We start from the raw sequence: 27,760 nt of genomic DNA on the forward strand, positions 1-27,760 counted from the left end.
TTTCGATTTCAGTTCGGGTCATTTTGAATTTTGGTTTGATCACAAGTCGTTGCTTGATGTCAAAATTGAATAAATAATTGGGTCAATCAGATAGGTTTTTCGAATCCAGGTCATTTTTTTCAGGTCTACTATGACCCTATACGATTCGATCCTTGGTTCCTTGTTATTTGTGTCCTTCCTCGCGACTTCCATCCCATTCATGTAGTCATGTATATCACCCGTGTATTAAGATCATCTGATCTCTTTTTAAATCGGCTGCCACTTATACAATTAAACCATATTTAATGAGGACTAAGGTAAATGTTGTGACCTATGGGTCGGATAGTTTATTGGTATTTACTATGTTGAGAATAAATAAATAAAAGCAAAGGAATACAAATTTGAAACGATGATGATGTGTTTATTATAGTTTCACACCGATATGTCTCTAAACACATAACAGGAGCTAACCTCTCTCACCTCATTTCCTATTTCCTAATGCGAACACATCTTTTCTTTTTAGTCGGCAACTGTTTTATAAATTTGCTCCCTCCTTTTTATCATTTTCTCATGTTTTATAATATCACATGCTCAAATTAAATAAACCCATTTTTATTTCCATTTTCATTTTGAATTCTTCTTTCCAATTTATTTTTAGTAAATATAAAATATAAATATAAATATAAATAAATATCAAAAGCTTCTGATAAAACAGGGCTAGGTTCAGAGTAACAACCCTGTTCTTCTTGCGGCACCACCAATAAGTTTGTGTGCACTATCATATATAATCCCACCCTCTTCTCTAGATAAATTCTTCTAAAAATTAAATCACACACAAAAATAAATTAAATAGAAATTATAGAAAAGCTATTTTTTACTTAATTTGGATAGTTTCTTTATCGAGAACTATTTTTTTTTTTTTTTTTTTTTTATAAAATAGAGAGGAAAAAAAAGAAAAAGGAAACGTGTTTGTTAGTCATACATGTGTGTACCAAAGGTGGCGAACCAGAGGGAGTACGAGGGCTTTACATCAAGCGGTGGTCGAGGAACCAACGGTGGAGATGGGGAGAGAGATAGCGCTGTAGGCAGTGGAGAAGAAGTACCCGCGTTTCGACCTAATTGGGAGACTTCTGCTATGGTTATGGCTTTGACTGATGTAGTATCCGGCCGAGGCGGATATGATACCGAAGGAGGTGGAGGTGGTGGTGGTGGTGGTGGTGGATGGAATGAGCCGTATTACGGATTCACAACAACGTCGCTTGTGGGACAGAAGAGAGAGAGGGAAGAGAGTGGAATCGGTGACGGGGGCGGTGGTGAATTAGGGGATATAACGATGATGTATGGTGGTTTTGGTGGAGGTGAGGCAAAAGGATCACCAAGTGGTGGGGGTGGTGGTGGTGGTGAAGGAGAGTCGTCATCTAGTGCAAGTGGTGGTAAGTATCTATGTTGTCATTATCTACTCCGTATAATAATAATGGTTTGATTTTCCTAGTTTTACAACAGTAATTCGTTAGATACGCATAGAACATTAGAACATGTGCTCTTGCCTCTTGCCTCTTGCCTAAAATCAACCATAAAGTTGTCTTTTTGGACTTGTTAAAACCAACACATTAAACATCCTATATTCCTATTCTTATTCTAGCTAGCTTCATAATGCTTCTATAGTGGCGGCTTTAAAGGCCAAATTACTACTATGAACATTCAATATTGAAACGCTGTTTTATTTTAAATGGTTATATATTTCAATAAAGCACGTAAATTATCATCGTGTAATTCCATTCTAGAATCACGGTTTTTAAAGTATTTTTTTATTGGTAATGATTTAATATCGAGAAATATTAATATAACGGGAAGTTGGGACCTGTAAAAAAAAAAAAACAAAAGTGTATCTCTTTTTTAAAAATATGATCGTTTAAGAAACTGTGTCTCTCTTTAAAATCGAAAGGAGTATCAATTTGTGATTTAATAGTGGAGTATTTCTTAGTAAAAGGAATGTGAAATAAAATATAAATTTATAATTATTCTGTTTTTAGGTTGGATAAGTTGTATACATATCCTTGAGGAATGAGGAGTTAACCTTGTTATCTTAATCAATGACCAAGTCTACGTACTTAGGTACGTTGTTGATTAAACTAGTAATGCATAGTAAATTATGTCGTGTCGTTAATGTCTTCTCTCTTGGCCTCTTGTTTCTAAAAAAATCATATTTACTGAGTATAATTAATCAACTCTCCATATAATATAATCTACAGATGCTGTAATAAATTAATAGCAGAGTAGGGTTTTTCTTTGATATTATTCAATTCCGGAGAGGAATAAATGTACTGGCCATATATAGAAAGAAATAATTCATGTACGACGTATGCTTTACAATTCATATAGAAACAAAACTCATGGTGCATGATACTCAGTCTAGATCGAGTACTATTTGCTAGATTCATGAATCAACACAGACACACAGTGCATGCATTTGCTATATTATTGATTATCTAATCGTGTAGGCGAGATTCAATCATATGTGGGTAAATTGATCGGTATTGTTTATTGCTCTTATCCGTATATACTATATAGTACTTCGTATTACATAATAATAGAAAGAAGAAAGAAGAAAGAAGCTAGAATAATCTTTACCTAACTGATGCCACTCGTCATAACGTAACCTCGTTCTTTATCCATGATAATTATTGTAGGATAAACCTTTAGGCAGCGGCTAGCTAGCTAAGTAGCTAGGTGTCGTTAATTATTTGATACTCTTGAAAATGATTATGTAGTTAGAAATTAGAATGATGTTGAGGGAGTAACAACATGTTTATTGCATGTGTTTCTTTACTTCTTTTTTTTTTTTTTTTTTTTTTTTGCCACCGTTTGGTTAATTTGGCATAAAACGTTTTTAGTGAAAAGTAATTTTCATTGAATTTTTTTTCCAGAAAAACACAATTATTAGTTTTTTTTTGTTTGTTTGGTTCCTTACTAGAAAGTTAATAAAAAGAAATTGGAAGAAGGTGAGGGAAGATTGGTTGGAAGAAGGAAGAGGGAGGTAAAGAAGAAAATTGGTTTCTCTTCCTTTTAATTGGAAAAAGGTTTTTCTACATTTGAGAGATGAAAATTTGTTTTCCATCCCTTTTCAAACCAAACAACGTAAATGATTGAAAAATGTAGAATTGTCTTCGTGAAAACATTTTACACCAAACTAAACGGAGTTTAGATGTGGAACCAAATAAAACATTGTTCGTGATCATTTGGTTCTCAAGATTTCTCGTAAAGTAGGTTATCGGTAAAAAGAAATAATCAAAACATACGAGATTATTTTATTTTATGTATTGATTGTATAGCTCGTCTCTTACAGAGTATTACTCCCTCTGTTCCTTAATATTCGTCCCGATTTGACCAGCATAAAATTTTAGACAATTTAGTTGACTTATTAATTTATTGTTCTGTAATTTTGTAGTTTTAAACGGCTTATACTTTATATAGTACGGAGTATATCATTAGACTACTAACTGATTTCACAAATTCTTATTTACAATGGGTATACAATAAATATTGTACACCAGAGTAAAAGTTAACTAAAAATGCTTAAAAGTTAAGCATATATATGTAAAAGTTATCTATCTGTAAGTGATAAATTTTTTCATTTTAGTAAAACTTATTTCTTCAAAATCACTAAAAATGTATAAAATTAATAATTTAACCCTTTAAAATATTTATCTATCAATTTTTTATACAAATATAAAAGTTAATCAAAACTAAGTTAAAGTTACAAAAAAAAATGGTTAAAGTTATCTTGGTGTACAATAAATTTATTGTGCACCTTATGCGCACAAGACCTTTTGAACTTATTTACCTTGTTGCCTTTTGTTACAGCAGTGAATGATTTGTGATCTGTAAAAGTGTTTTTTAAAGAATTTGCGTAGTAACTTTTGTTACAGCACTAAAATTGCTGTGGTTTTTGTTGTCCACAGTGAAAGATGAAATGCACACACCAAGTCCCCTACAACAAATACATTCCCATTCTCATCCCAGCTCCACAGTCAGCACCTCTTCCACACCCAGGTCAGTCAACCAACCACCTCCAATAACTACCGGTACCACCACCTCAGCCTTGGAAGAAACCCAAGTTGGAGAGAGGAAAAGGCGATACAGGGGAGTCCGACAGAGACCTTGGGGAAAATGGGCAGCTGAAATACGCGACCCACACAAGGCCGCTCGGGTTTGGCTCGGCACATTCGAAACCGCTGAGGCTGCCGCTCGCGCTTACGACGAGGCCGCCCTCCGCTTCCGTGGCAACCGCGCCAAGCTAAACTTCCCAGAATTCGTCCAATCAGTTCCTCCACCCGCTCGTCCTTCACTGACAACCACCGCCAACATCTCACCAGCCCCGGCACCGGAATCTGTGTTTCCGCCGAGCAGGCTATCTCAAACAATCAATTTCCAACCACAGCAGCAACAACAGCATACTACTTCTGACATTGCAAGAGACTATTGGGAGTACTCTCAGCTGTTACAGAGTTCAGGGGATTTCAATTTTCCTGGGTTAGAGCATATACTCTACCCTTCAATTTCTGGGCAGTTGATGGGTCCTCCATCCCTCTCTTTCTCCTCACCGCCATTATCATCATCGTCATCATCGTCTGTAACTCCATCTAACATGCAGTTACCCCCAAATTTCCCCGGTGATCAAACAACTTTCCGGCCACCGTCACAAGGTGGTAGCAGTAGCGGTTCGAATGCTCCGGGAGGTTATTGGTCTCAATATGGTAGTCCTTACCACCCACCATCCTCCTCCAGCTAGAATTTGAATTCTTTATTTTCATATCATTCATAAATTTTTGTTTTTAGGAGGCCAACACAATCTTTTCATTACTTGGTTCGTATCACATCATAAATCTTTCAAAATCACCACGTCATTTATATAACTTTGTGGTAGATGATGTAGGTGCATAAATAGGATGTGGTGGTGATTTTGATTTTTAATTTTGATGTTCTTTAATAGTTTAATCTGATACATGAATACATCATACATGTGATACATAAATTTATATATATATATATAGATATAGCTGGATCTTGATGACAATCAAAAAGCTTTGAATGCTCAATTTGGATGATTTAATTTGTGCCATAGATAAGAACATACAGTGTAACACCCCGACTTCTAAACACCATTAATTAGGTTAATTATCTTTAATTAGCAGCGGAAACCCTAATTTAGTCGGAGCGTCACTTGTCGTATCTCCCTCGTGGGAAATACAAGGCGACACAACCTTTTTACATTTACTGACTAATGTTGAGTAACAATAATTATACTTCACTTCGATTAATTCTTTAAAAATTACATTGAAATCTAAGTAAACCTTAGTAAATATTTCTAACATGTTTAAACATTAATTTGAAAATCTAACTCAAATCGTGAAATCAAACTTAGAGTTTAATTAATACATCCCTTTATTACTAATGACATAGTTATCTTTATTAAACATCGATCGTGACTTTGATGGTTGCATCCTCACTCTAAGGCATCACATGATCTTCTTCGTACCTAAAACAAAAGCAACATCGTGAGCCGAGGCCCAGTAACATACTACCCTAACAGCGTAAACTCATTTCAATTCATTTTATTTACTTTGCAATCAGGGAGAATAGAACATAGTAAAACATTTTCATAAATGCAATGAAACATTATTTATAACTTGAAACTTTGATAGTTCCCATTATCTTTCATAAAACCTTCTTTTTACTTGGTAACTGACAAGTTAGCCTTGCGGAACGTCTCCCACCTTGCGATAGTCCTCAAGGAGCACTCTCCCTTGTTGGACATACGCCCGTACCTAAATAGTTTCTCTTTTAGCTTGCGGTAACCCTCAAGGAGCACTCTCCCTTGTATTAAGGATAGTATATCAAGGAGATATTATCTTCTTGATTATAGACTTAGAATATAATAATTGATTGATTTCAATCAATCAGAATAATTTAATTTAGTATAGATTTTATTCTAATGTATTTACTACCATATTTAGTTGATTGTAATCTTCTTATTTAGGTTCATTATTATCTTTGTAATATTTTGAAGGTTGTATAGATACTCCTTCATATACATCAATAAAATCAAGCTTTCTCATAACTCTATCATGGTATCACAGCCTTGATCCGTCTACATTTTTTTTCTCCCTTTCCCCTTATTCGTCTTCTTCAATGGCACCATAACCCATGTTGACCATCATTGACAAATGGTGCATGGATCCATAACTTTCTTTCTCCCCTCTTTTTCTCCTCTAATTTAATGGCGTGGTTGTGTCGTTCTCACACCCAAACAAGCCGAACATTTCTAAAAAGCTTCAAATTAAGACTTCCGCTCAACTTTTTGGCACCCCGTAGTTTACCTACCAAGCCAAACTCCAATATGCCTTCTCCAAATCATTATGGAGAAACACAAAACCCTTTAATTAAACTATCATCACACCACGACCATCTCCTCTCATTCTATGTTGCATGGCTATGGAACCTTCCTCCCCTTTCACCAATACGTTACAGGCAAATGCTAGCCAAAAAAAAAAAAAAACTCAATCTCTCATGCTTTATTAAGATGGGTTCCCAATCCAAAATATGACTTTTTTTATGTTTATTACGTTTTTTGGCCATAAATGATTCATATGGTTCAACAATCGTAAAAAAAAAAAAAAAAAAAAAACTACCACTAAGGAAACTTCTCCTTCCTATTTCTATATTTTCTCACACACACACACACAAAAAAAAAAAAAAAAATCCTTCTCTACTAGTGGGATAAGTGGCACATCGGTGCAAATAAACCCCGACATGAGCGCTCATCACCTCCATCTTGGTTATACTCATCGTCTTCGTTGTTGCTCAAACTCATACTAGAGCTGTCAAATGGCGCAACCTGCATGTCGCTACTCACCTATGTCCACAACTTATTGAACTACAAATGTACCTCTATCACATGTACGTTTATTTTCAAGATTGGACTTTCCCTTTGGCCGTCCATCTTGCGGGAGCGTATTAAGGATAGTATATCAAGGAGATATAATCTCCTTGATTATAGACTTAGAATATAATAATTGATTGATTTCAATCAATCAGAATAATTTAATTTAGTATAGATTTTATTCTAATGTATTTACTACCATATTTAGTTGATTGTAATCTTCTTATTTAGGTTCATTATTATCTTTGTACTACCTTAATATCCTTAATACCTTGTTGGGTGTCCCGCGGTACGGCGGTACGTGCACGACCTAGAAATAGTAACCCCACTAACTGCCAGAACCGGTTACACTTTTATTTATCATGTTTCGTATCTTATTCTTAACTCATCATTCTTATAAAATCATTCATAAGCACATTTGAATATCATCATGCATAAAACACACTTTATAAACACAATTCATATCCCACAATCCATTAAAACATATCATTATAAACATATTTCATAAATTCATAAAACACAGTTAATAAGGGGATTGTGGGTGTTAGCAATAGATGTTACCTCAACCGTAGTTTATACTTCCTGTTCGATGGATCGTTCTTCCTGAACTCCGAGTCCAATTTCTTTCAAAATATTAAATAATTGAATTAGTTATTAATATGGTAATAATTTAACTTAGAAATTTCGAATTATTATAAATAACGAATTTTCTAAAAATAAAGTTAGAAATATATAAATTCATAGTTTTAATGAAAATATAATTAAACACCAATTTTAGTAATATATATAATTTATGGAAATTTCAATCGAAGTATATATATATATATATATATATATATATATATATATATATATATATATATATATATATATATATATATATATATATATATATATATATATATATATATATATATATTCTAAATCAATTACACAAGATTTATTTAATTTATGTCCTTGATAAATTTAGTACGGTAATTTATTTTTCTTAAACTCGATAATCAAATTTATTTATTTCCTGAAAATAATAACAATTCATTAGTAAATAATTATATCATAAAATTTATTAAAACATGAATATTAAGGAATTGATAATCTGAAATTCAGGTTTGTCTTACCCAAAGCCCAATTGATTTGGCCCAACTTGAATAAGGGGGAATAAAACAAAGTTTCAATTTCAGAAACTTTGTTTCTGAAATTGAAGGGCACGAGCAGCAGGGGAACACGAACAGGTGGAACACGAGGAGGAGGAAGAGAGGAGGGAGGCTGGGGGCTCAGCCTGGGCGGTGAAACCGCGCCGAGAGGCGACGGTGATGGTGATTTGAGGCGGCAGAAACAGGCGAGGGAAGGGGGAGAGGGGCGCGAACAGGGGAGAAATCAGGGGAGTTTGGGAGTGTTCTAGGGCGGTCCTGGGCGGCGTCTCGCCGGAGTATGTGGGGGCGGGAGTTGGTTTGCAAGGTGGTGGGGGAGGTTAGGAGTGGTGGCGCGACGTTGGTGGTGCCGAAAAAGGGAAAAGACAGAGCGAGGCAGGGGAGTGCGTGGGAGGAGAAGAGCATGAGAGGTGAGGGATGATGGTGGTGCGATGGTGTTGAGATGGTGGAGGAGCTGGCGATTGGTGGTGGTTTCAGTGGCAACAGCCACTGAAGGTGGTGGTGGTTCGCACGGAGCAGGAGCAAAAGGGAGTAAAAATTGGTTTTAATTTCTCTGATTTTTGATGTTGAAAATTCAATTGGAATTAGGATTGATTTGTATAGTCAAGTAGAGTGAAAGAGAAGCTGACATCCTTGAGGAGCAAGGCATGAATCAAGACTGAATTGGGGGAAGGAGAGGAATGAAGAATTTTCTTCATTCTTGCAATGTACGTGGAGAGCAAAGAGAAGAGGAAAAATGGAATTTTTGATTTTCTAAGGGCATTTTTGTAATTTTACATAGTTGGATTAAATTCAGAAATTTGGTTGCCATTTTTGGAAACTACTAAAAATAGAAATGTTAAGCTAAAATAATTCTTTATAAAAATATCGTTAACGAAAAATAAATAAATTTTCGTTTATAAATTTATCGTTTAAAATAAATCGTAAAAACGTTTAAAATAACGAAAATTTTAAATTATTTCTAATAATTAAAACGAAATTACGTTAATAAAATATTATTAATTTTAATAAATCGAGTTTAAAAATTTCGGGGTATTACATACAGTTTATTGGCTTATTAATTTAATAGGTGTTAGTTGATAGTAGAGTGTTTTTTTAATATAGTTAGTGGGAAATGTGTAAGGGGTGGGGAGTGGTGAGTGGAGGTTGTTTTTTCGCATATCAGATATGTGTGGAAACACACATATCAACTAAAAGATAAATAGCTCAGACAAAAAAGGAAGTACCATTCTGTAAAAAAAAGTACCATTCTGTAAAAAAAAAAGTACCATTTTTGTTTAAAAAAGTACCATTTAATTTCTTTTTTGTCCTTTTTCCTATTTTGTCTTTTGTTCTGATATGTATTTACCCATATATATCTGATATGCGCTTGTACTTCCTCGTGGTGAGTGTGGGGTGTGAATTTTTAAATGATTTTTTGTAGGGGTGTAATGGTTAGTAGGTAAGTGTGAGAAATAATATAATATTGGTATAAATTTCCATTTATAGAAGCGGTGTAAGTATTAAGGGACGACCCGAAAAGAAAAGCGGTGCGAGTATTAAGGGACGGAGGGAGTACTAAAGAGGGTTGTGGAGTGGGCCGGGTCGGGCCGTGGCAATGATGTATTCTACATCGTGCTGAGCCGAGTCGGGCCATAAATTCCAAAATATGGCCCAGGGCCACGGGCCAGGTCAGGTCGCTGTGATAAGCCTAATTTTACTAAATTTAGTGTACTTTGTCTTGTCGGATCGAGTTGTGTAATGTCTTGTCGTGCCTTTTCCAAAAAAAATGTGGTCACGACCTAACTTATGACCCACGACTTTAATTTGTGTTCGTGCATAACTATGTGTTTTTTCGTGCCCGTACCGTGTCAGGTCGGGCCTCATGTCGGCCCGGCCTGCAACCATCTTTAATTTATAACTAGCAACGTTTCATTTATATATTGTTCTTATATCGTTTTGTAAACGTGAACATGTTTTTGTTGAGAATAATGCATTATAAGATTTTTGATATTAAGGTATAATTTTGAAGTTTTGGACTTCACTAAAAAATGTTAACAACGTCCTACTAGCTCCTAGTAAAAGTATATGATCGTAATCCTAAGAGCACATAATGTAAGTATATGATCGTAACCCTAAGAGTGACACAATGTATAATGTACACGAAGTATATACCCCCTCCGTCCCTTAATACTCGAACTAATTTGACTTTTCTACTATTCACATAATTCACTTTGACCTTATTTTATTTCTATTATATGAAAACAAATGGTAGCATGTAATATATTGTTGCCTTCATCTTAATATATATTTTCAAAATATTAATATTTTTATAAGTTTTTATAATATGTAGTTAAAGAAATTGGTGGTCAAAGTTGTGCATTGGCAAGCGTGTCCGGTCAACACAGGTCGAGTATGGGGACGGAGGGAGTAATAATGTAGTAGAAGTTTAATTCTAAAACTAGGGGTGCAAATGAGCCGAGCCGATCAATAAACTACTCGGGCTCGGGCTTGTTTAAAGCTCATTCATGTTAATTCGTTCATTTATTAAACGAGCCCAGCTTGAACAACTTTTGAAGCTCGCTTAATAAACAAGCTTGAACATGAACATAGGTATGCTCGTTCATTTAAGTTTATGAACAACTCGTTCATTTATGTTCATGAACAACTCGTTCATTTATGTTCATGAACAACTCGTTCATTTATGTTCGTGAACACGTTCGTCTAGTTATGTTATGTATCATATTTTACCATATATACGTTTTTCAAATATAAATAAAATCATGTTTTTATTTTGAAATAAAATTTTAATTGCTAAATTAGTGCTCTTTGACTCTTTCTAAATTATTAGTTTGTTTATCAAATAAAGTAATGTACTTTAATCTTTATTATTAGATATGGTTATAATTTGTTAGATTTTCAAGTGGTTATACTCTAAAGCTCGTTTAAGAAAGTTCGTTCATGAAAAAAGCTGATTTATAAACTCGGCTCGATTAATAAATGAGTCGTTTACGAACAGTTCGCAAACACAAAATCTTTTAAAATGACCGAGCTTGAACAAATTTTTGAGCTCGGTTAAAAGCTCGGGCTCGGGCTCGGGCTCGAGCTCGCATAAGTTAAATGAACATGAACATGAACAAGGTAAAGCTCGGCTCGGCTCGGCACGGCTCGGCTCGTTTGCACCCCTATCTAAAATCAAAGGTGTAATGTAGAAGATGAAAAACACGAGGTTACTCCGTAGAAGAAAATGAGATTGCATGTTGGTGCGAGTGGTGACTTAATTATGGGCAGTGGCGGATTTAGGAGGTACAAGGGGAACCGATGCCCCCCAGTCTCTAGATCCGCAGAAAAATATATAACAATAACAGGTATTTTGTATAGATTTGAAATTTCCTATCATGTATCAGATAAATGAGTTTGTCTCAGTTGGTTGAGTGTTTAGCCCCATCATGTTGGAGCAAAGAGATTCAGGGTTTGAGTCCTTGATTACTCTTATTTTTCACCACTCTTTTTCCATTTATTTAGCTCCTTAATGTTTTACTTTCACATTGTTTAGCACTTAATACTTTTTCCACCGTTAAACTATTTATTGATTTTAGTCTTCCCTTTTTTCAATTCTTTAATGATTTTAGCTGTAGCTATATCATTTGCGAGTTATTTCTTTTTCTCTAGTTTAATTTCAATTAAACAAATATATGATTAATTGTGAATTTCACTTCTGTACCTAGCTAAAATTAGTTGCATGGGTTACATAATTTAAAAAAAATAAAATTTGTGAACACAATGCTAGATATAATATACATAGTGAAAAATAATATTTTCAACTCTATTGAAATTTGATATGATTTCAATTTCATTAATGGTTTTTATATTCACAGTTCACTACTCCCTTTATTTTTCTAATTGTTCAATTATTTACTGAATATACCAAAAGACTAGTAAATCGTTGATAATATAAATGAGGTGAACGGTGGGTTTACATTTTAATTATTTGGACTAAAATATTACAACAAATGTAATTTCAACTCCTTTTTTTTTATAACGAAATTAGACCTATTTCTTGGATCTTTTTATAACGGAATTAGACCTGGAGTTTTTTCGTTAGTAGACTATAAGAATTTTTATTTGTACCCCCATTTCTAAAATCCTGGATCCGCAATTGATTATGGGAAAGGACAAAGTAAGACGTCGGAATTCAATTAGATTATGATAGCAACGTTGTAAACCGAGTAATTTCGATATAGTTGTCCATGTAGTAAATGATTGGATAAAGAAGGATATCGATCGAGTATGATGGCTTTACTTGCCTTTTCAAGATATTATTCTTCAAACTTTTTAAGTTAAGAGAATTTAGTGAATTAATGTTCACATATATTTCAACTTTATTTGTTTTTTGTTTTTAGTCTAAGATACAAAGTTGTAGTCTTACTAACATGTGTATTGAAATGCATGTTTAATAATATTGGAATTGGATTGTCCGTACTGGTGGGCGCTTAAAGTGAAAGGAACATACTTCAATTTAGTTTAACAAACCAAAATGCTCTTTCGATTCTCGACCTTTACATATTTCGGCTAGTTGGGTGGGGAATGAAACAACCAAGTGGTAGTAGGATGGGTGATACTGGCATGGTGGGGTAGTGCCCTACTGGGTAGGTGCTGTACCAATTACAAATACCATTTGGAGTCGCAAATTCGACTACTACTTGGTTTTTTTTTTTTTTTTTTTTTTTTTACTTTTTTAGGACGTCGGTTATAATTTCCCTAGACATGTGGAATTGTGGAACGGATCGAACCGGTTAGTTAAATTAATCGGATTTTTCATTAAACATCCCCGAGTTTTTTGCAATAATTCACCAAATGCCTATCAAGTTTCGATAATTTACAAGATATCCCTCACAATTCGTACAGTACCATTGAATGCCCACACAGTTAACAGATGATAACTCTCCATTAGAGAGAGTTTACCATTTTGCCCTTATTTTGCTTTTGAGCGCTATAACTCATCCCTACCCATGGTTACTCATTCTACAGTTTAAAAAATTTGCGACCCTTAAATTGTTTATGTTCCTCTCTCCCCTGTTCTTCCTCATTCTTCCACCATAACTGCATCACCAATCACACAAAAAGCCTAAATGTTTTGGTACACATTGTGTTGGTGAAGTCATTTTCTAGGTTTTTGACCACACACGATTTCTCAGAAAGGGGGTTTTGGCGAATTGCGCAAGGAAGCTGTAGAAGTTGAAGTTTATGAATTAGTTGTTTAATGTCTTGCATGTCAAGTTGGTAATGAAAATTTTTGTTTTTTCTTGATGTTCTTTTGTGTGTTAGGATGTCTGCTATTTGGTTGTTGCTGCACTATAAGTCTCATGATTTTGATGTGAGGGTTGTTGACACTGATAGATGTCAGTTGATTGACATTTTTCTGGATATATTTGAGGAATCGTCTAGGCAAAATGTTTTTGCCTGATAAGTTTAGGTTGTACACTGAGTCACCTAAAGAGAGGGTAGAATTGTTAGATGATAGTGTAATGATGAGAACGTGGGGGTAGAATAGGGGCAAGGACACAGTAGAATTGTGGGTAGAGGAATCAGATTCTTCAGGGGTAGCTTTTAGGTCTGTTGTAGCTTTAATTGAGAGGCACAAGTAGGAGGAAGAAAGAAAGTTAAGGGAGAGACAAGAAGAGCTTTTAAAGATGTAAAAAGAGGCAGAAGAACAGAGGAGCTTACTGAAAGCGTCGAGGACAAAATGGTCGACACTTTTAGGCGTCGAAAAAAGGCTGAAAGCGCGTCTCTAAACTGCGGGTTTTGTAGTAGTGGAGGGCAGAGGAGGAAAGGGAGAGGTTGAGGAAGGAAATGGAGGAACGATTAAGCTACACAGTTGTTGTGGATGTTACAGTGGTGGATGTAGAGGATGATGTGATTGAGTATGTGAGGATTTGTGACACACAGGATGCTGATGAGGTGTTTCCTGGGGTTTCTCAGCCACAATCACAAACACCAGATTCCCCCCCCCCCCCCTCCTAAGAAACCTCCGAAGACCAAATCTAAGAAGAAACTGTAGGTGAATACAGTTAAATACATATAACATGTGCGGAAGATCCCCAAAGCCAGGAAACATGTATAAAGCACAGATTAAGCAAACTTACATTCGAAGCGTGTTTTCCCGAGTTTAGTATCAACGAACACGAACAAAAAACTCCAATTGTCGTTCCTCTATTTGGTTCACCGACACGTTCAGATCCGTCTTGATAATGGTAGCTTAGACAATATTCAAGAGTGTTTTCTTTTTCGGGAAGAACAGTTTTGTGTAGAGAGCAAAACTGAAAGAACGTAATTTTCAGAATTAGGTTTAGGGTTGGAAAAACTGATTAGTGAGTGTGGAATATAACCTAGGTTATAATTTTGTAACCGGTCAAGAAACAAGGCCTTGATCGGCCACACACTCACACTCACCGCAAGCCACATCCACACGCAAGCCCACCGCAGGCCGAAGCCCACAGTAGCCGAGCAGCAGCGATGGGCCGCGGGCCTCGCTGCTTGCTGCCCCTTGTGCGCGCACACTGTGCCGCGGGCTGGCTTGCTTGCTGCGCGAGCTCACTGGCTCTTTGGGCCTTGCGCGCATGCGCGCTTGGCTCGACGAGCCGGCAGTTCCGTTGCGGCTCGTATTCGCGACTAACGCCTTACGGCTATTATTTATCGTATCGTACACGACGAATCACCGTCGTACGATACGATTATTCGTTTTCCCCAGCTTATGAATATTCGCGATACGATATACGATTCCGATGCAAGGTCGTATCGTATATTATGTTTTTCCGAACTAATTCCCGAAAAGCTATTAAATGAATTTCCGATTCATTTAATCCGGTGATCTGTTACATGCCATTGTGAAGGAAATAATGCCCTTTGGTCCAAGTATGCATTCAATGCTAAGTCTAATAAATGCGATTCAGTATTAATTAATTATGCAAGTTAATAATTCAGTGAGATCAAGCTGTATGCCTAGCTAGAGGCTGCTTCAGTTTCAGTGGAATTAATAATATTAATCCACAACTTACTCTTGACTGGACCCGTAGGGTCACACAAATAGTACGTGAACGGATCAAGTATTTAGGTGAATTAAATACTCTATTTATGAACATTCGGAAATGACGGATCTCGGTTCCAGTGGGAGCTGAAATCGTCAAAAGGCAAAATATAGAATGCTCCGGAAACGATGATATTGCCGGAAACGGAAATATGGATCATGACGGAAATATAAATATTATCTAAGTCATGGATGTTGCCGGAAAAGAAAACATGGTACGTATCAGAAAATATTATCGGAAATAGAAATATTGTCGGAATCGGAAATATTGCCGGAAACGGAAATATTACCGGAAACGGAAATATTACCGGAATCGGAAATATTGTCGGAATCAGAAATAAATTCCGAAAAAGGAAATATTAAATATTTATTCGTCGGAAATGAATTCCGGAATCATAAAACGAATCGGAAGCGCGACGTACGAAACGATCGACGAACGAGCTTGCAAGACGCAAGGCCCAGCACGAAGCCAGGCCCAGCGCCCAGCAAGCCCGCACGCGCCGAGCAAGGCAGGCCGAGCAGCAGCAACGCCCAAGTAGGCCGCGTGCATGCTGCCAGCGCCTTTGGGCCAGCGAGCAAGCAGCAGCGCCCTTGGGCCTGCGTGCTGCGGGCTGCGCAAAGGGGTGGCTGCTGGCTACATAGCAGCGTGGGCTCAAGGGCCACGCATGCATTCTCTTGGCCGGTTAGGATTACTTCGTCGTCAAGTGATCGCTTTTTCTTAATTCTACTCAAATTTGATATTTTAGTTAAATCCGAAATACTTAGGTATTTGATTAAACATAAAATTCTAATGATATAATTTAACTAGAATCCTAATGGATTTAGTTATTGGAATCCTAGTAGAATTCTAACTCCGTTATTTCCACCCTATAAATATGTGGTTCATGATCACAATTTACAAGGCAATTTAATAAGTATTCACATACATTAAGTTCAAGAGAGAATTTAATAATTAGCCTAAAATTAATAATAAGCTTTCCGAGTGCACATAAAACCTTAGATAATATTCTAGTTAATTAAATCTGAGGCGGATCCGAAAGTGATGTGGACTATCTACGGAGGGGCGACATTTGCATCCCTAAATTTGTTCTTGTTTAGTTAGGGAGTAGCTAGGGAAGGCACGCATCACATTGCATGTATCCTAATTATGCTAATTGACTATGTGGTAATTAATTTGGATTCCTGGCTTTATGGTTTTTCCGCATGAATTATATTTTTATATTTTTCATAACCTAACAGTGGTATCACGAGCCTCTAATTAATTCCATAATATAATCAATTATAGTTAACATGGATAAATTTTATAAATTTGCAATGAATTAAAGGGGTGATTAATTTCGTGTATGTAATTAATTGCAAATTCGTGCGATTATTTGATTATATGTTCGCAGGATTTTTCGGCAGTTTTGTAAATAATGGTCTGAATCTTATACTTTTATAGTGAATTTCGCATGTAAACGACGTTTTAAAATTTTGACAAAAATCAAAGATTTGTCACCAAACCCAGAATTCCCAAATTCGAAGCCTAACTAAGACTTTTCGGAGGTTTTAGTTTTTCGAACGCAAATTTTGTAATTTTTATGATGTTAAATTAAATATTTGTGAATCTTGTATGTAAATCTTGAATCTATGATTGACCTACTGTATATGTTTAACAATTTTAAGGCTTAATCTTGTTAATTATACAACCTAATTTGTAATTGTAATTAATTTGTTGAATTTCGAATAATTTCGAATTTGTTTTGATTTTCATAATTAATTAGCAATTTAATTAGGATCCTATGATTAAAAAGCACCATAAAATTTGTTAAAATTGAAAAGTTTTAAAATTTTATGACCCAGATTTGAATCCCTAAAAATAAATGTAATCGGAAATTAATTTGAATAATAAATTTTCGATTTTTGCCCAAATTTAATGAAATTAATATGATTTATTAATTTGTCGATTAAATTAAAGTATAAAAATTATTAATTTTTATAAAACCGATCACAAATCTTGCACGCACGAAGCAATGGAAGCTAAGTGTTACCCTTAAGGGGTGTTGCATTGTGCGGGCATGCGACGACGAGCAAGGGAGCTCGTCGCCCATGCGGACGAGGCAATGAGCAAGCAAGAATGCGCGACAGGCAAGGCCTGTGCCGTGTGTGCCATGTGGATGGTCGAGCAAAAGGGGCAGCGATGCATCGTAGCGCTAGGCACGAGGCAAGGCAGCAGCAAACGAGCAAGGGAGCTCGCGTGCCGCTGCGCATGCCACAGCCCAGCGCACAGCCAGCTACGAGCAGGCAGCAGGCCAACAAGCAGTTGTTGCGCTGCGGGTGCGTCACTAGGCCACAGCAACACAGGCTTTGGGTTGTTTCGTGCACGCGGCCCATGGCGCTGCGGATGTTGGTGCTTGGGCGAGGCTTGGGCTTCGGCCTAAGGCCTTGCCTTGGTATGTTTGGGCCGTTTAGTTTATGTTTCGGTTGAAAATGATTTTAATTAAATTTAATTTCGTAATTTAATTTTTTTTCTCGGAATATAATTTTGATTAATTTAATTATTATAAATTTATTTTATCCTAATTATTTTACTATAATTAAAACCTTGATAAAATTTAAATTAATTAATTTTAATCAACTGAAAATAAAATTAAAGGATTTAAATATTATTTTATATGAGCTTTAAATTTTAATTAAGTTTATAAGTTTCCGGTTGGACTAGGAAATACAATTTTATGTTTAAAATTTGTAAAGCATGTAAATTTCTTGATTTTAGTGGGAGCTTTTAGTCATTAAACTCTTGATTAGGTCTATATTCCTTTAAGGTTAAAACAACTCGATTAAAACTAATAAGGATTGAATAATTTGTAGATTATTGGAACCTTTGATTAGTTGACGCAAATGTTTATGTGATGCGTAATTTGTTTTATTAACTTGCTATATGGGCCGTTTATTGATAAATGAATGGGTGAATGGTATATTGTAAATGTACTGTTTTGTAGGATATGGAAAGTGACTAGTATGACCCAAATAGGATAGAAAATATGGTATGCGTACCATTAATTTGAATGTAAAATTGGTCTAATGCACCAAAGTTTTTATTTTAAATATGGTCTGCGTACCATCAAACAGTTGTAATTAGTTTTAATTATAGCATATCCTATTTGAAGAAAATGGCGCCTCCCATGGTGAAATTCAAGACGGAGTTTCCAATCCATTTTCAAGACGGAGTTTGAAGTTGAAACTTCAAGATGAAGTCGGGCCATACTAGATCACATTTATATCTTATGCATGCTTTAAGTTATTTTTTGCTTTAAATATGTCTTAATTATGCATGAGATTATGGCTTGATTATGTTGCATGATTAAGGATTTTAGTTCACTTAAAATCTAACCAACATAGTAAGAGCCTTAAGATCCAAACTTTAAAAATTGAGTTAAAAGGTGCCATGCCAAAATAACACTTACTTGGATAACCTTTACATCAATCTAAGTAATAGTTTTCCGCCATAGCGAGGTGTTACTTGTTGATCCTAAAGGGGTAAGGTACACAAATAATTGTGAGTACATGTTAGTTTTGGTAAAACTCAACGATATAAGTAAGGAGTCCTTTTATGTCGTGGAAAATTAGATAGGTTTACCTAATAAGTTCTTAGACGTACCTATCAACCAAGAATAGTTTCTAGACTATTAGCAAAGGATTTGCTTACCTAAAATATTTTAAAATTGACTCTAAATACATAATGTGCTTAATTCTTCAATGATTTAAGGATCTTGGATTCATTTTATTCACACCCGTCGAAACACAAAACTCGAATAAAATGCCAATGACTTGTTTAAATTGCATGATTTCTTTTATTTTCAAGTTATTACTCATGATAAATGTTTAGACTTAGCATGCCTCAATGTATGTTTTAATTATTGTTTATAATTAAATATCTTTTACTGCAATAAATCCTTTTAGAAGGGTAACAATAAATTTCCTCGATTGGTAGTGAATCCAAGAACTATTTACGGAAATGAGAGAAAATGAGCAATTTAAAATGTACATTTCTTTTAGCGAATTTTATGGTTGTTTTCGAATATCAAAGTCGAATGGCAAACCGATTGGTGCTTGTGAATTCAAAATACAATGTAGTTTTGAGATCATAAACCATTGAGCTTAACACTCAGCTTTACCAATGGTTAACAACCTAATATCTTTTTCCATTTAATTATCGAATGAGTCTAGTCCCTAGACATTCGAATAGATCAATGCTTAGAGAACTTTAGAAGCTTCTGGTGATCATCTAGTTGAAACAGAATATTCAACATAAATAAAATGGTAAGAACTTTGTTGGAGTGACATTGGACATGTCTAACAGAGTATAAAAGTTAACACTAGAGAAGTCAATTCTTAAGACTATAAGAATTAAAGGGTACAAGAAATAGGAAAACAAGGAACAAATGAAAGGAATTTACGATTCCGTTTCTACCTATAAGTTTATGTTTAAGGAGCAGACTTTCACCACTACTAGGTTCCCCAAGTTTCAGATGTTGTGTCTTATGGTGGTTTAAATGTCATTTATTGTTGTCTATACATTATTCAACAGGGCAAGCCTCTAGAAGAAAATCTAAGTAGCTATTAACTTATAAAATTGTTTTCTTGCAGCAAAATATCAAAGCCACTTGTTGGCGTTGCTCATCATGTCTCATTTATGCGACCCTATGGCCTCTTTGATATTGCTGCTGTCACAATCGCCAACTACATGACTCTTTACCCCTTTATGGACAGCATATCTAAGAAGATGGACTATGTTGAGTTAAATTATTATGGGCAGGTTGTTGTTTACCCTAGTTAGTTGTTTCTAAAAGATGTCCCTACAAAAGGATGAAATTAACTTCTTCAGTTATTTGTTGTTGTTGCTGATCAGGAAGCTGTCTGTGGTGCTGGATTAAAGCTAGTAGAGACATACGAATACAGTGAGTCTGGACGAGGGGTCTATCCTGATGGCTTGTTTCGTATGCTTCTTCAGTTCCATGAGAGATACAAGCATTTAAACGTACCGTTTATTATTACTGAAAATGGGGTCGCTGACGAAACTGACATAATCAGAAGACCATATATACTGGAGCCTAACAAATAACTCTAACAGGGGGGGAGGGGGGGGGGGGGGGGGGGACAGGGCATTTTTTCAACTTGAAAAACCTCATAATTTATATAAATCACTGAGAGAAGCTCACAAATTCCCACTCTCTACTGCTGGTAATCCTTGAAATTAGCTTTATTTACTGGGAAGATGTTTAACTTTAAAACAGCCTTACAAGTATGATGCTAATAACCAGCGGGTACATTATGAATAAACACGTGTTCTAAATTCATCGATTACGCAACTCAATTACTCTATTAGGATAGAGTTTCCCTCAATTAAGAACTAAATTGAAAAGAAATTAAACAAAATAAGCAACTACAGCAAGTTGTCAAAATGCAGTGCCAAGATTCTCTAGCTAAACGTGAACGTTTACAATTAATGAAACATAACTGAAAGAAAATCATGAATTGAATTGATTAAGCATCAGTATTATATCTCAATAGAAAACAAACAACCGACAAAACCACACCTAAATGCAAAATCTAGCACAATTTGCAAAAATAAATGTGATAAAATGCTCAAAAAATGACAAATGCAAATTCGAAAATTCGGATCCATAGCAAATGCAAATTAAAATGAAGCCATAGCAGCTGAACAAATCACAAATGAAAATTCTCAGCTACTCGAAATACCGATTGTAGAAACATAAGATAGTAGGTGAAAATCGCACCTTTACTTCAGACTCTTAAAATATTCGATTAAGATCGATTATACAACAATTTGAACACAATAAATCAATTATCCAACCCGGAATTTAGAAATTCGAATAATAGAAAGAGGTGAGACAAATTCAGTAATGATTTTTACCTCAAAATTTAGGGTATACGATTCGCATTCAACATTCACCATCAACGTTTTCAGAATTTGATCGGAAAACCGAAATTGAGAAGTAATATCATTCAATTGAAATATATTGTGGGAGAAATTTGAAGAAAGAAGCTAAGAGAATCTGCTGTAATGTAGAGAGAGGAAGCAGAGAGAAGTAGGAGAGAAGCATAGTAAGCAATTAAATGTTGAAGGTGATGTTCAACCGCGCGTTTTTTCTTCTTTTCTCAGGTTTTAATCAGCGACGTTGAAGGTGATGTTCAATATACAGATCTAACGGCCCAGATTAATTCTCACACTTCTCACGTAAGATGCACTTCTCACGTGAACCAAAACCTATATATATATATATATATATATATATATATATATATATATATATATAATCTTCAATTGTCAATTGTCAATTTATAATCTTGCGCATGGCCAACACAACAAGGCCATGGGCCCTTGTGCCTTGGTAGGAAAAATTACTTTAAATAATCCAACATTTCAATGATTTTCCGTTAATACTCCAACCTTTGAATTATTATCTAATAATTCAACCTTTATACCCCGTTAACTTTTATTACACCCGGGTGACTTGAAACTGGCTAGGGAGGTCACTTTTTTTTCCCCCTTAATGCGTCTTCTTCCTCCTTCATCTCGTTCTTCTGACTCCACACCCCAATATCCTTCCTTTCTCCAACCCACTATCATCATCATCCACACTTAAAACCCTCCCACCAAAATAAACTCAAGAGCTTCTCTTTCTGATTCTCCTTCTTCTTCTTCTAAATCTCTCGTAAAAAACTACGTCGTTGAGATCAAGGATTTGAGGGGTTTGTTTAATTTAATTAATTTGTCAAACACTATACACCAATGTCTCTCATGTGTGTTCTAATAATGGTCATCTATTTCGTAACTACTCCAATTTTAAATAAAGAGGGGGAAAATAAGATTAAGGTTAATCAAACAAAAATTGACATTGAATTTTGAGAAACTTTAGTACCAGTACGCCCACAGAATCCATCGACGTTGAATTTTCAAAAAAAAAATTAATTTTTTTTTCATTGAAGCTAAGTCTTCAATGGAGATGGTGAAATAAGATGATGAAAGGGGGGTGAAGGAAGATGATGAAGCAAGGGTGAAAGAATCAGAGAAAGAAAAGAAATAGGAATAAGGGTTTTTTTTAAAAGATTCACGTGAGAAATGGGACCCACACGAAATTTTTCAACGAATTACATGCCACGTCATCAGTTATGACCGGCCAAACCAGCTTGGTAACCTCTAAGGTGCAACAAAAGTTAAAGGGGTATAAAGGTTGGATTAATACAAATAATCAAAAGGTTGGATTAATTTTGGCAAATGGCTTAAAGGTTGGATTATTAAAACTAATTTTTCCTAAAAAAATTAAGCGTGAAAACTGGCTTTATTTAATTAGAAGAGGGATTTTTAAAATTTTGTTTCGAAATAAACGTAAAGTTAAGAAGTACGAAGTATATAGAACGGGTGGGTCTCGGATGTTATACAGTTCTATATTGTGCTTTGATATATCTTCGAAAATATTTTATTTGAAGAGGGAATATAAAACGGTGTAATGTCGTCCACGTTATCTAAATTATTATTTATAGAACAGTAATCTTACAAGAATGTTTTGTATTCTATATAGAACAGTTATGTTATAGAGGCGTTTAATTTATCGCGTTACTTATTCCCAAATTTATAGTAGTGGGAGATGTATAATAAAAGACGTTAATTATCTTCTATGCTTAAATGCTTTATTAAGGCCATGATTTTTTTGGCTTATAATTTCAGTTTCAAATCTTATTTTTCAGTTCAGTTCATTTAAGTTTAGTTCAATTAAGTCCAGTTAAGTCCAGTTCAGTTTTTATTCAATTCAATTCAACTTATTAGTATTAATACTATTTATTATATTTTATTATTTATTATTATTTATAAACTTATTATTTACTACTACTATTATTTATTATTATTTTTTTAAATTATTATTTACTATAAATTATTATTTATTATTTATTATTATTATTTAGTAATTAGTTATTAATTATTAATTATTTACTACATAGTATTTTTTATTTAATACTAGTTTTGATTCCCGTGCGATGCACAGATTATTTTAATAATTTTTTGTTTTGGATTGTATTTTAATAATTGGTCGATATTTAATTAATGAGCACCCGTCTATGTTTCTGAAAGGAAAAAAACCTAGAACTAAAATCAAATTTTGCAAATATATTGGTTTTGTTAATCCATGAAATTATCTATACTCGTAGTAAATCTAAATTTTTACTGAATGAAACCTTGATTATATGAAGAGTTGTACCTGCACATAATTTATTACTTAAGACATGATAAAACAAATAGTTACAACTTGTCAAAAAAATCATGAAACCATACCTCGATTATTCTTAAAATATACTTTGTACTCTGTATAAGTTAATATACTACATGATACACACAAATTATTAAGTATGAAAAAGTGAAAAAATATTAAAAGAAGTACACTCAGTGTTAAGTATTAACCAAACAACCAATGAGGTCATGGCCTGGGGTTAAGAATGAGGGTTTATGTACAACAACTCACAAGTTCGAATCCACCACGCCCTTTGTGATTTATATTGCCCCTTGTATCTCATTCGCACCGAAAAAATGTATTAGCTAAGCAAACCCAAACAACAAAATATAAGAAGTACCTCATGAGAACAAATAAAATCCCCGTAAAAAAAAGAGAACAAAAAATAAAAAAATAAAGCTGTAAACATATATCTTTACAAACCCAAACAACAAAACGCACCTCATGAACAAATCAACCATTTTCTTTTTTTTTTTGAAAAAGTAGTAAACGTATTTACGAGTAATGTATGGCCGAGAAAGTTCACCAATGTACTCAAATAAAATTATAAGGGCTTCCAAATTATTCAGAACTAGTCGTGTTTCTTTGGGGACTCTGCCAGTTCTAAATCTTTATAGTGGGTCGGATTATGATAGTGAGGGTGGGAGAGACTCAGCTAACGAAGGTGGTGATGAGGCGGGATCAAGTCGCCGGCATAGAAGAAGAAAGAGAGTATGGCAGCAGTGGTCCAGCTCTACTCAATCGTCTTCATCATCAAGCGAAGAGACGCTCTCAGTCTATAATATTGTGCCCAGTGGAGCACAATGTTCAGCAAAAAAATGAATTTAGTCATTATGGAACCAGTTGAAGGTGGAAACAGGGCAGCTTCAATGGATATGGATTAACCTGCTGCAAATGGGGAAAAGACAAGTGGTGGGATCCAACGTGGCAAGGGAAAACAAAAGTTGGGGGAGATTGAGATTCCCAAGGAATTTCCACGGTGGAAACTCAAGGATAAAAATACGCTTTGTTTTAAAAAGCCTTGTAGAAAAAATTCCTTCATATCCAAAAGACACGTGGTTTCCCAAAAGTTCATCTACTATGCTGAGTTGTGAGAGAAGAAGATTGCGAAGATCGAGAGAATTTATTTTGGAAGAGAAAAAGTCGGAAGCAATTATTGGGCCAAAATGGGAAGGCTAATTGCTCAATTTCCATCCATAAATCCACAATTATCTTCTCACACTAGCCCATATAAAACTCCACATTTATTTAACTCGCCAATATATAATTCACCTATTACCCTCAAAAAACCGAGCTCGCCATCAGATACACCAACTTCAGGGATGAGGAGCATGCCAATAGGTGGGTCAGTCCAGTCACAAGGATCTTTGCAGCCCAATTCGAACAGCTACGTGCCAATCCAAGAAGATTATATGGAGGAGGATCTGAATCAACATGATGATAATGAATGGGAGTATCCGAATCAAGTACCGTTTGAGTCCAATGAACACACCTTTGGATCTGTTGATCCTCACCAGAGTCCATTCTAGAATGACAATATGGGCCCAGTTCTAGAAAACCCTAATGATATTCACAATCAGAATTTGGGATTTGGATATTATGGATATATATCAGAAGACACAATTCCTGGTTCTGGATCAGAGTTATGGTCCCAACTATGGGAAGATATAAATAATCTTGTTTCACCCAAATATCCACTTTCCTTTCCAAGTTCTCATGCCTCCCTTCAGTTAGGCTCTTCCAGCACGTACTACTCTCCGCAGCGAGATGTATCAAGGGAAGAATTTGAAAACTTGAAAATCTTCAATGCTATCATGGATGATCAAATTATGGGAATTGAAGAAGTGAATCGGTAGGCAGATAAATTAAGGGTGTCATGTTTAACGCAAATCAACACTCCAAGTTCGAATGAAGGCATTATAATTGCGAGAAAAGGAAAGAAAGCTCAGAAGGTAAAAAGTACAACGTGTGAATACCGAAGAATAAAACAATATTTTCTTGGTGGCCGGTTGATTCCGGCGAAATGGAAGGTACAACAACCTCTGCAGATCCGAGAACCAGTGCAGGAGCAATTCAATGAGAAGAAGAAGGTGAGACGACCAGCCAGAAAAAGGTCAATGGAGGTATGCTCGGATGGTACGAGTGAATCAACCATGGCGTTGGAGAAATGCAAGGGTATAGGAAAGACTACAATGGAAAATCCAGAGTATAAGAAGGTAATGGGAGATTTCTTTAAGGCTATGTATGAGGGAAACTTTATTATGAACAGGGGGAATAAGGCTTTATCAAATGATCATGATATTGAGACAACATACCAAAGTGTTTCAGTTTCTACTTTGATGTCAGTTAATGACTTTGAGGTTGGGCTTGAACAACCTCATGGAGCTCAATGAAGATTTTGGCGTGGAACTGTAGGGGGTTAAACTCATCGGATGACCCTACAGTTCCATTTTTAACTTGGATCATCTGAAAATTTTCTCCAAAAGTGTTTTTTCTTATGGAAACTAAGGCGGATAGGAATTTTATAGTTAATATAGCTAGAATTTTAAATTATATAAAATATAATTATGTTGAAGCACCTGGGTATGTAGGTGGCTTAGCTGTTTTTTGGTGCCCTTTCGTGAAGTTAACTGTAGCCGAAAAGTCCAGTAATTTTTTTCTTTTTAAAGTGCCAGATGTAATGGGTAAAAATCTGAATGAATGAGATCTTTTGTTGGTATATGGCTCACCCTATGTAGAGGAGAGAAATGAGGTATGGTCTTCTTTGGAAAAATTAATCAGTTCTTCTTCTGAAAAGTTTATGTTATTAGGGGATTTTTTAATCAGGTAGAATTTCATGAGCAAAAGTTGGGGGGGGGGGGGGGGGGGTCATTAAGCATACTGGGAAGGGGGGTGTTTTGTGGATTGGAGGCAATCGTGGAATTTAATTGAAATTCCAAGTCATGGTGCCAAGTTCACATGGTGCAATAATAGAAAAGGAGATGATCGTATTTATGAAAGTCATATGCCTCTGAAAATTGGCTGCAACTATTTCCAGAGGCAAATATTCTAAATCTTCCAATAATGGTTTCGGATCAATCACCAATTCTGTTGGATACTAAGCCAAAAGATTAATAAAATAAAATAAAAATAAAATAAAATAAATTCGGATTAATAAGGTGGAAAGTTGGTGTTTAGATATGGAGAACCCAAGGGAGCTGATATCTTTAGGTTGGAAAAGAGAGCAAGATGGATCTCCAATGTGTAGGTGTGCGTAGAAATTACAGCAAATTCGTCATGATCTTTTTGGTTGGTGTAAGGAATTCCGAATGACAAATAATATCACATGGGATGAAGCAGTAGATAAATATGTTAAAGTTTAAGAGAAAATCAATGATGTTGTGAAAATGGGTCATGATCAAAGGATAAGAGATGAGTGCCTTGAGCAAGCTATGCTTAAATTGGCATATTGGAAACAACGAGCAAAAGGAAAGTGGGTAGCACTTGGAGATAGCAATTCAACCTACTTCTAAATATGTGCAAAGAAAAGAAAGTCCAAAAATGAAATACAACTCATTCAGAATGAAAGTGGAGACTGGGCTTAAGATCCAGCCCAAATTCATGAAATTATTCTAAAACATTTCAAAGATCTTTTTAAAGTTGATGAAAATGGGCCAGTTAATTGGTCTATTCCTGATGGTCTAGCTTCTCTAGTTCCTACATTATCAGAACATCATGTTAGTATGTTAAATAAACATTTCGATGAACAAGAAGTTCGAAATGCGGTTTTTCAAATGGGGGGTCCAAAAGGCTCTGGGAACAGATAGAATTCTTGTTGTTGTCTTTCATAAAGCATGGAGTATTGTGTACACGGAGGTTACTGATGCGGTGTTACATTTTTTTTCAGACCAGGATTTCTTTTAAAAGAATGGAATCAAACACTTATTTCTCTCATCCCGAAAGTTGAAAGCCCGTAAAAGGCTACCTGATTCCGCCCCATAATCCTCTGAAATGTTATCTACGAGACAATATCCAAATGTATCACGAAAAGACTTAAGCCAATTATGCAAGAAATTGTGGGGCCGTTTCAGAATGCTTTTGTTCCAAAGAGATATATGGGTGATAATTGTCTTCTGGCTCATGAGGTGTTAACATACATCAATCGAAGGAAAAGAGGTCGAGATTGCTATGCGATTTTGAAAATAGACATGAATAAGGCTTACGATAGAGTTTGTTAGGAGTTTGTGGAATGGCTCCTTGATAACATGCACTTTCCAGCAAGATGGAGGCATTGGATTATATAATGTATTACAACGGTCTCATACTCGATTCTTATCAACAACGAGCCAAG

General features: G+C 35.2%; 2 protein-coding genes across 3 annotated transcripts; one reads left to right on the top strand and one right to left on the bottom strand.

Annotated features, from left to right (window-relative positions):
* Window positions 1-432: 432 nt before the first annotated feature.
* LOC110780193 (ethylene-responsive transcription factor ABR1-like) lies at window positions 433-4,997 on the top strand. The gene is made up of 2 exons (XM_021984617.2): window positions 433-1,412; window positions 3,942-4,997. Exons 1-2 carry the CDS (start codon window positions 962-964, stop codon window positions 4,769-4,771), a joined length of 1,281 nt encoding a protein of 426 aa, XP_021840309.1. The 5' UTR covers window positions 433-961; the 3' UTR covers window positions 4,772-4,997.
* Window positions 4,998-5,155: 158 nt separating this feature from the next.
* LOC130460148 (uncharacterized) lies at window positions 5,156-21,348 on the bottom strand. 2 transcript variants are annotated; one of them, XM_056827833.1, is made up of 4 exons: window positions 21,057-21,348; window positions 14,199-14,372; window positions 7,484-7,545; window positions 5,156-5,518 (listed from the first exon to the last, which is right to left on the bottom strand). In XM_056827833.1, the coding sequence occupies exons 1-4, from the start codon at window positions 21,096-21,098 to the stop codon at window positions 5,491-5,493; spliced, it is 306 nt and encodes a 101-aa protein (XP_056683811.1). In that variant the 5' UTR covers window positions 21,099-21,348; the 3' UTR covers window positions 5,156-5,490. The 2 variants fall into 2 exon arrangements, 1 of the variants encoding a protein (XP_056683811.1); XR_008920093.1 differs by lacking the exon at window positions 14,199-14,372 and having other exon boundaries at window positions 21,057-21,340.
* Window positions 21,349-27,760: the final 6,412 nt, after the last annotated feature.

This window comes from Spinacia oleracea, chromosome 4, assembly GCF_020520425.1.
Source record: "Spinacia oleracea cultivar Varoflay chromosome 4, BTI_SOV_V1, whole genome shotgun sequence".
In the NCBI taxonomy this organism is placed as follows: domain Eukaryota; kingdom Viridiplantae; phylum Streptophyta; class Magnoliopsida; order Caryophyllales; family Amaranthaceae; genus Spinacia; species Spinacia oleracea.

Bases quoted from the DNA above. Each gene is read 5' to 3' on its own strand.
- LOC110780193 (XM_021984617.2), top strand. From the start codon at position 962: ATGTGTGTACCAAAGGTGGCGAACCAGAGGGAGTACGAGGGCTTTACA. The intron at 1,413-3,941 runs GTAAGTATCTAT...TGTTGTCCACAG, and splicing joins GTCATCTAGTGCAAGTGGTG to TGAAAGATGAAATGCACACA.
- LOC130460148 (XM_056827833.1), bottom strand. From the start codon at position 21,098: ATGGTGAATGTTGAATGCGAATCGTATACCCTAAATTTTGAG. The intron at 7,546-14,198 runs GTAAGTTTGCTT...ATATTTTGAAAG, and splicing joins CGGGAAAACACGCTTCGAAT to AAATTGGACTCGGAGTTCAG. The intron at 5,519-7,483 runs GTAACATCTATT...CTTTTGTTTTAG, and splicing joins AAGTATAAACTACGGTTGAG to GTACGAAGAAGATCATGTGA.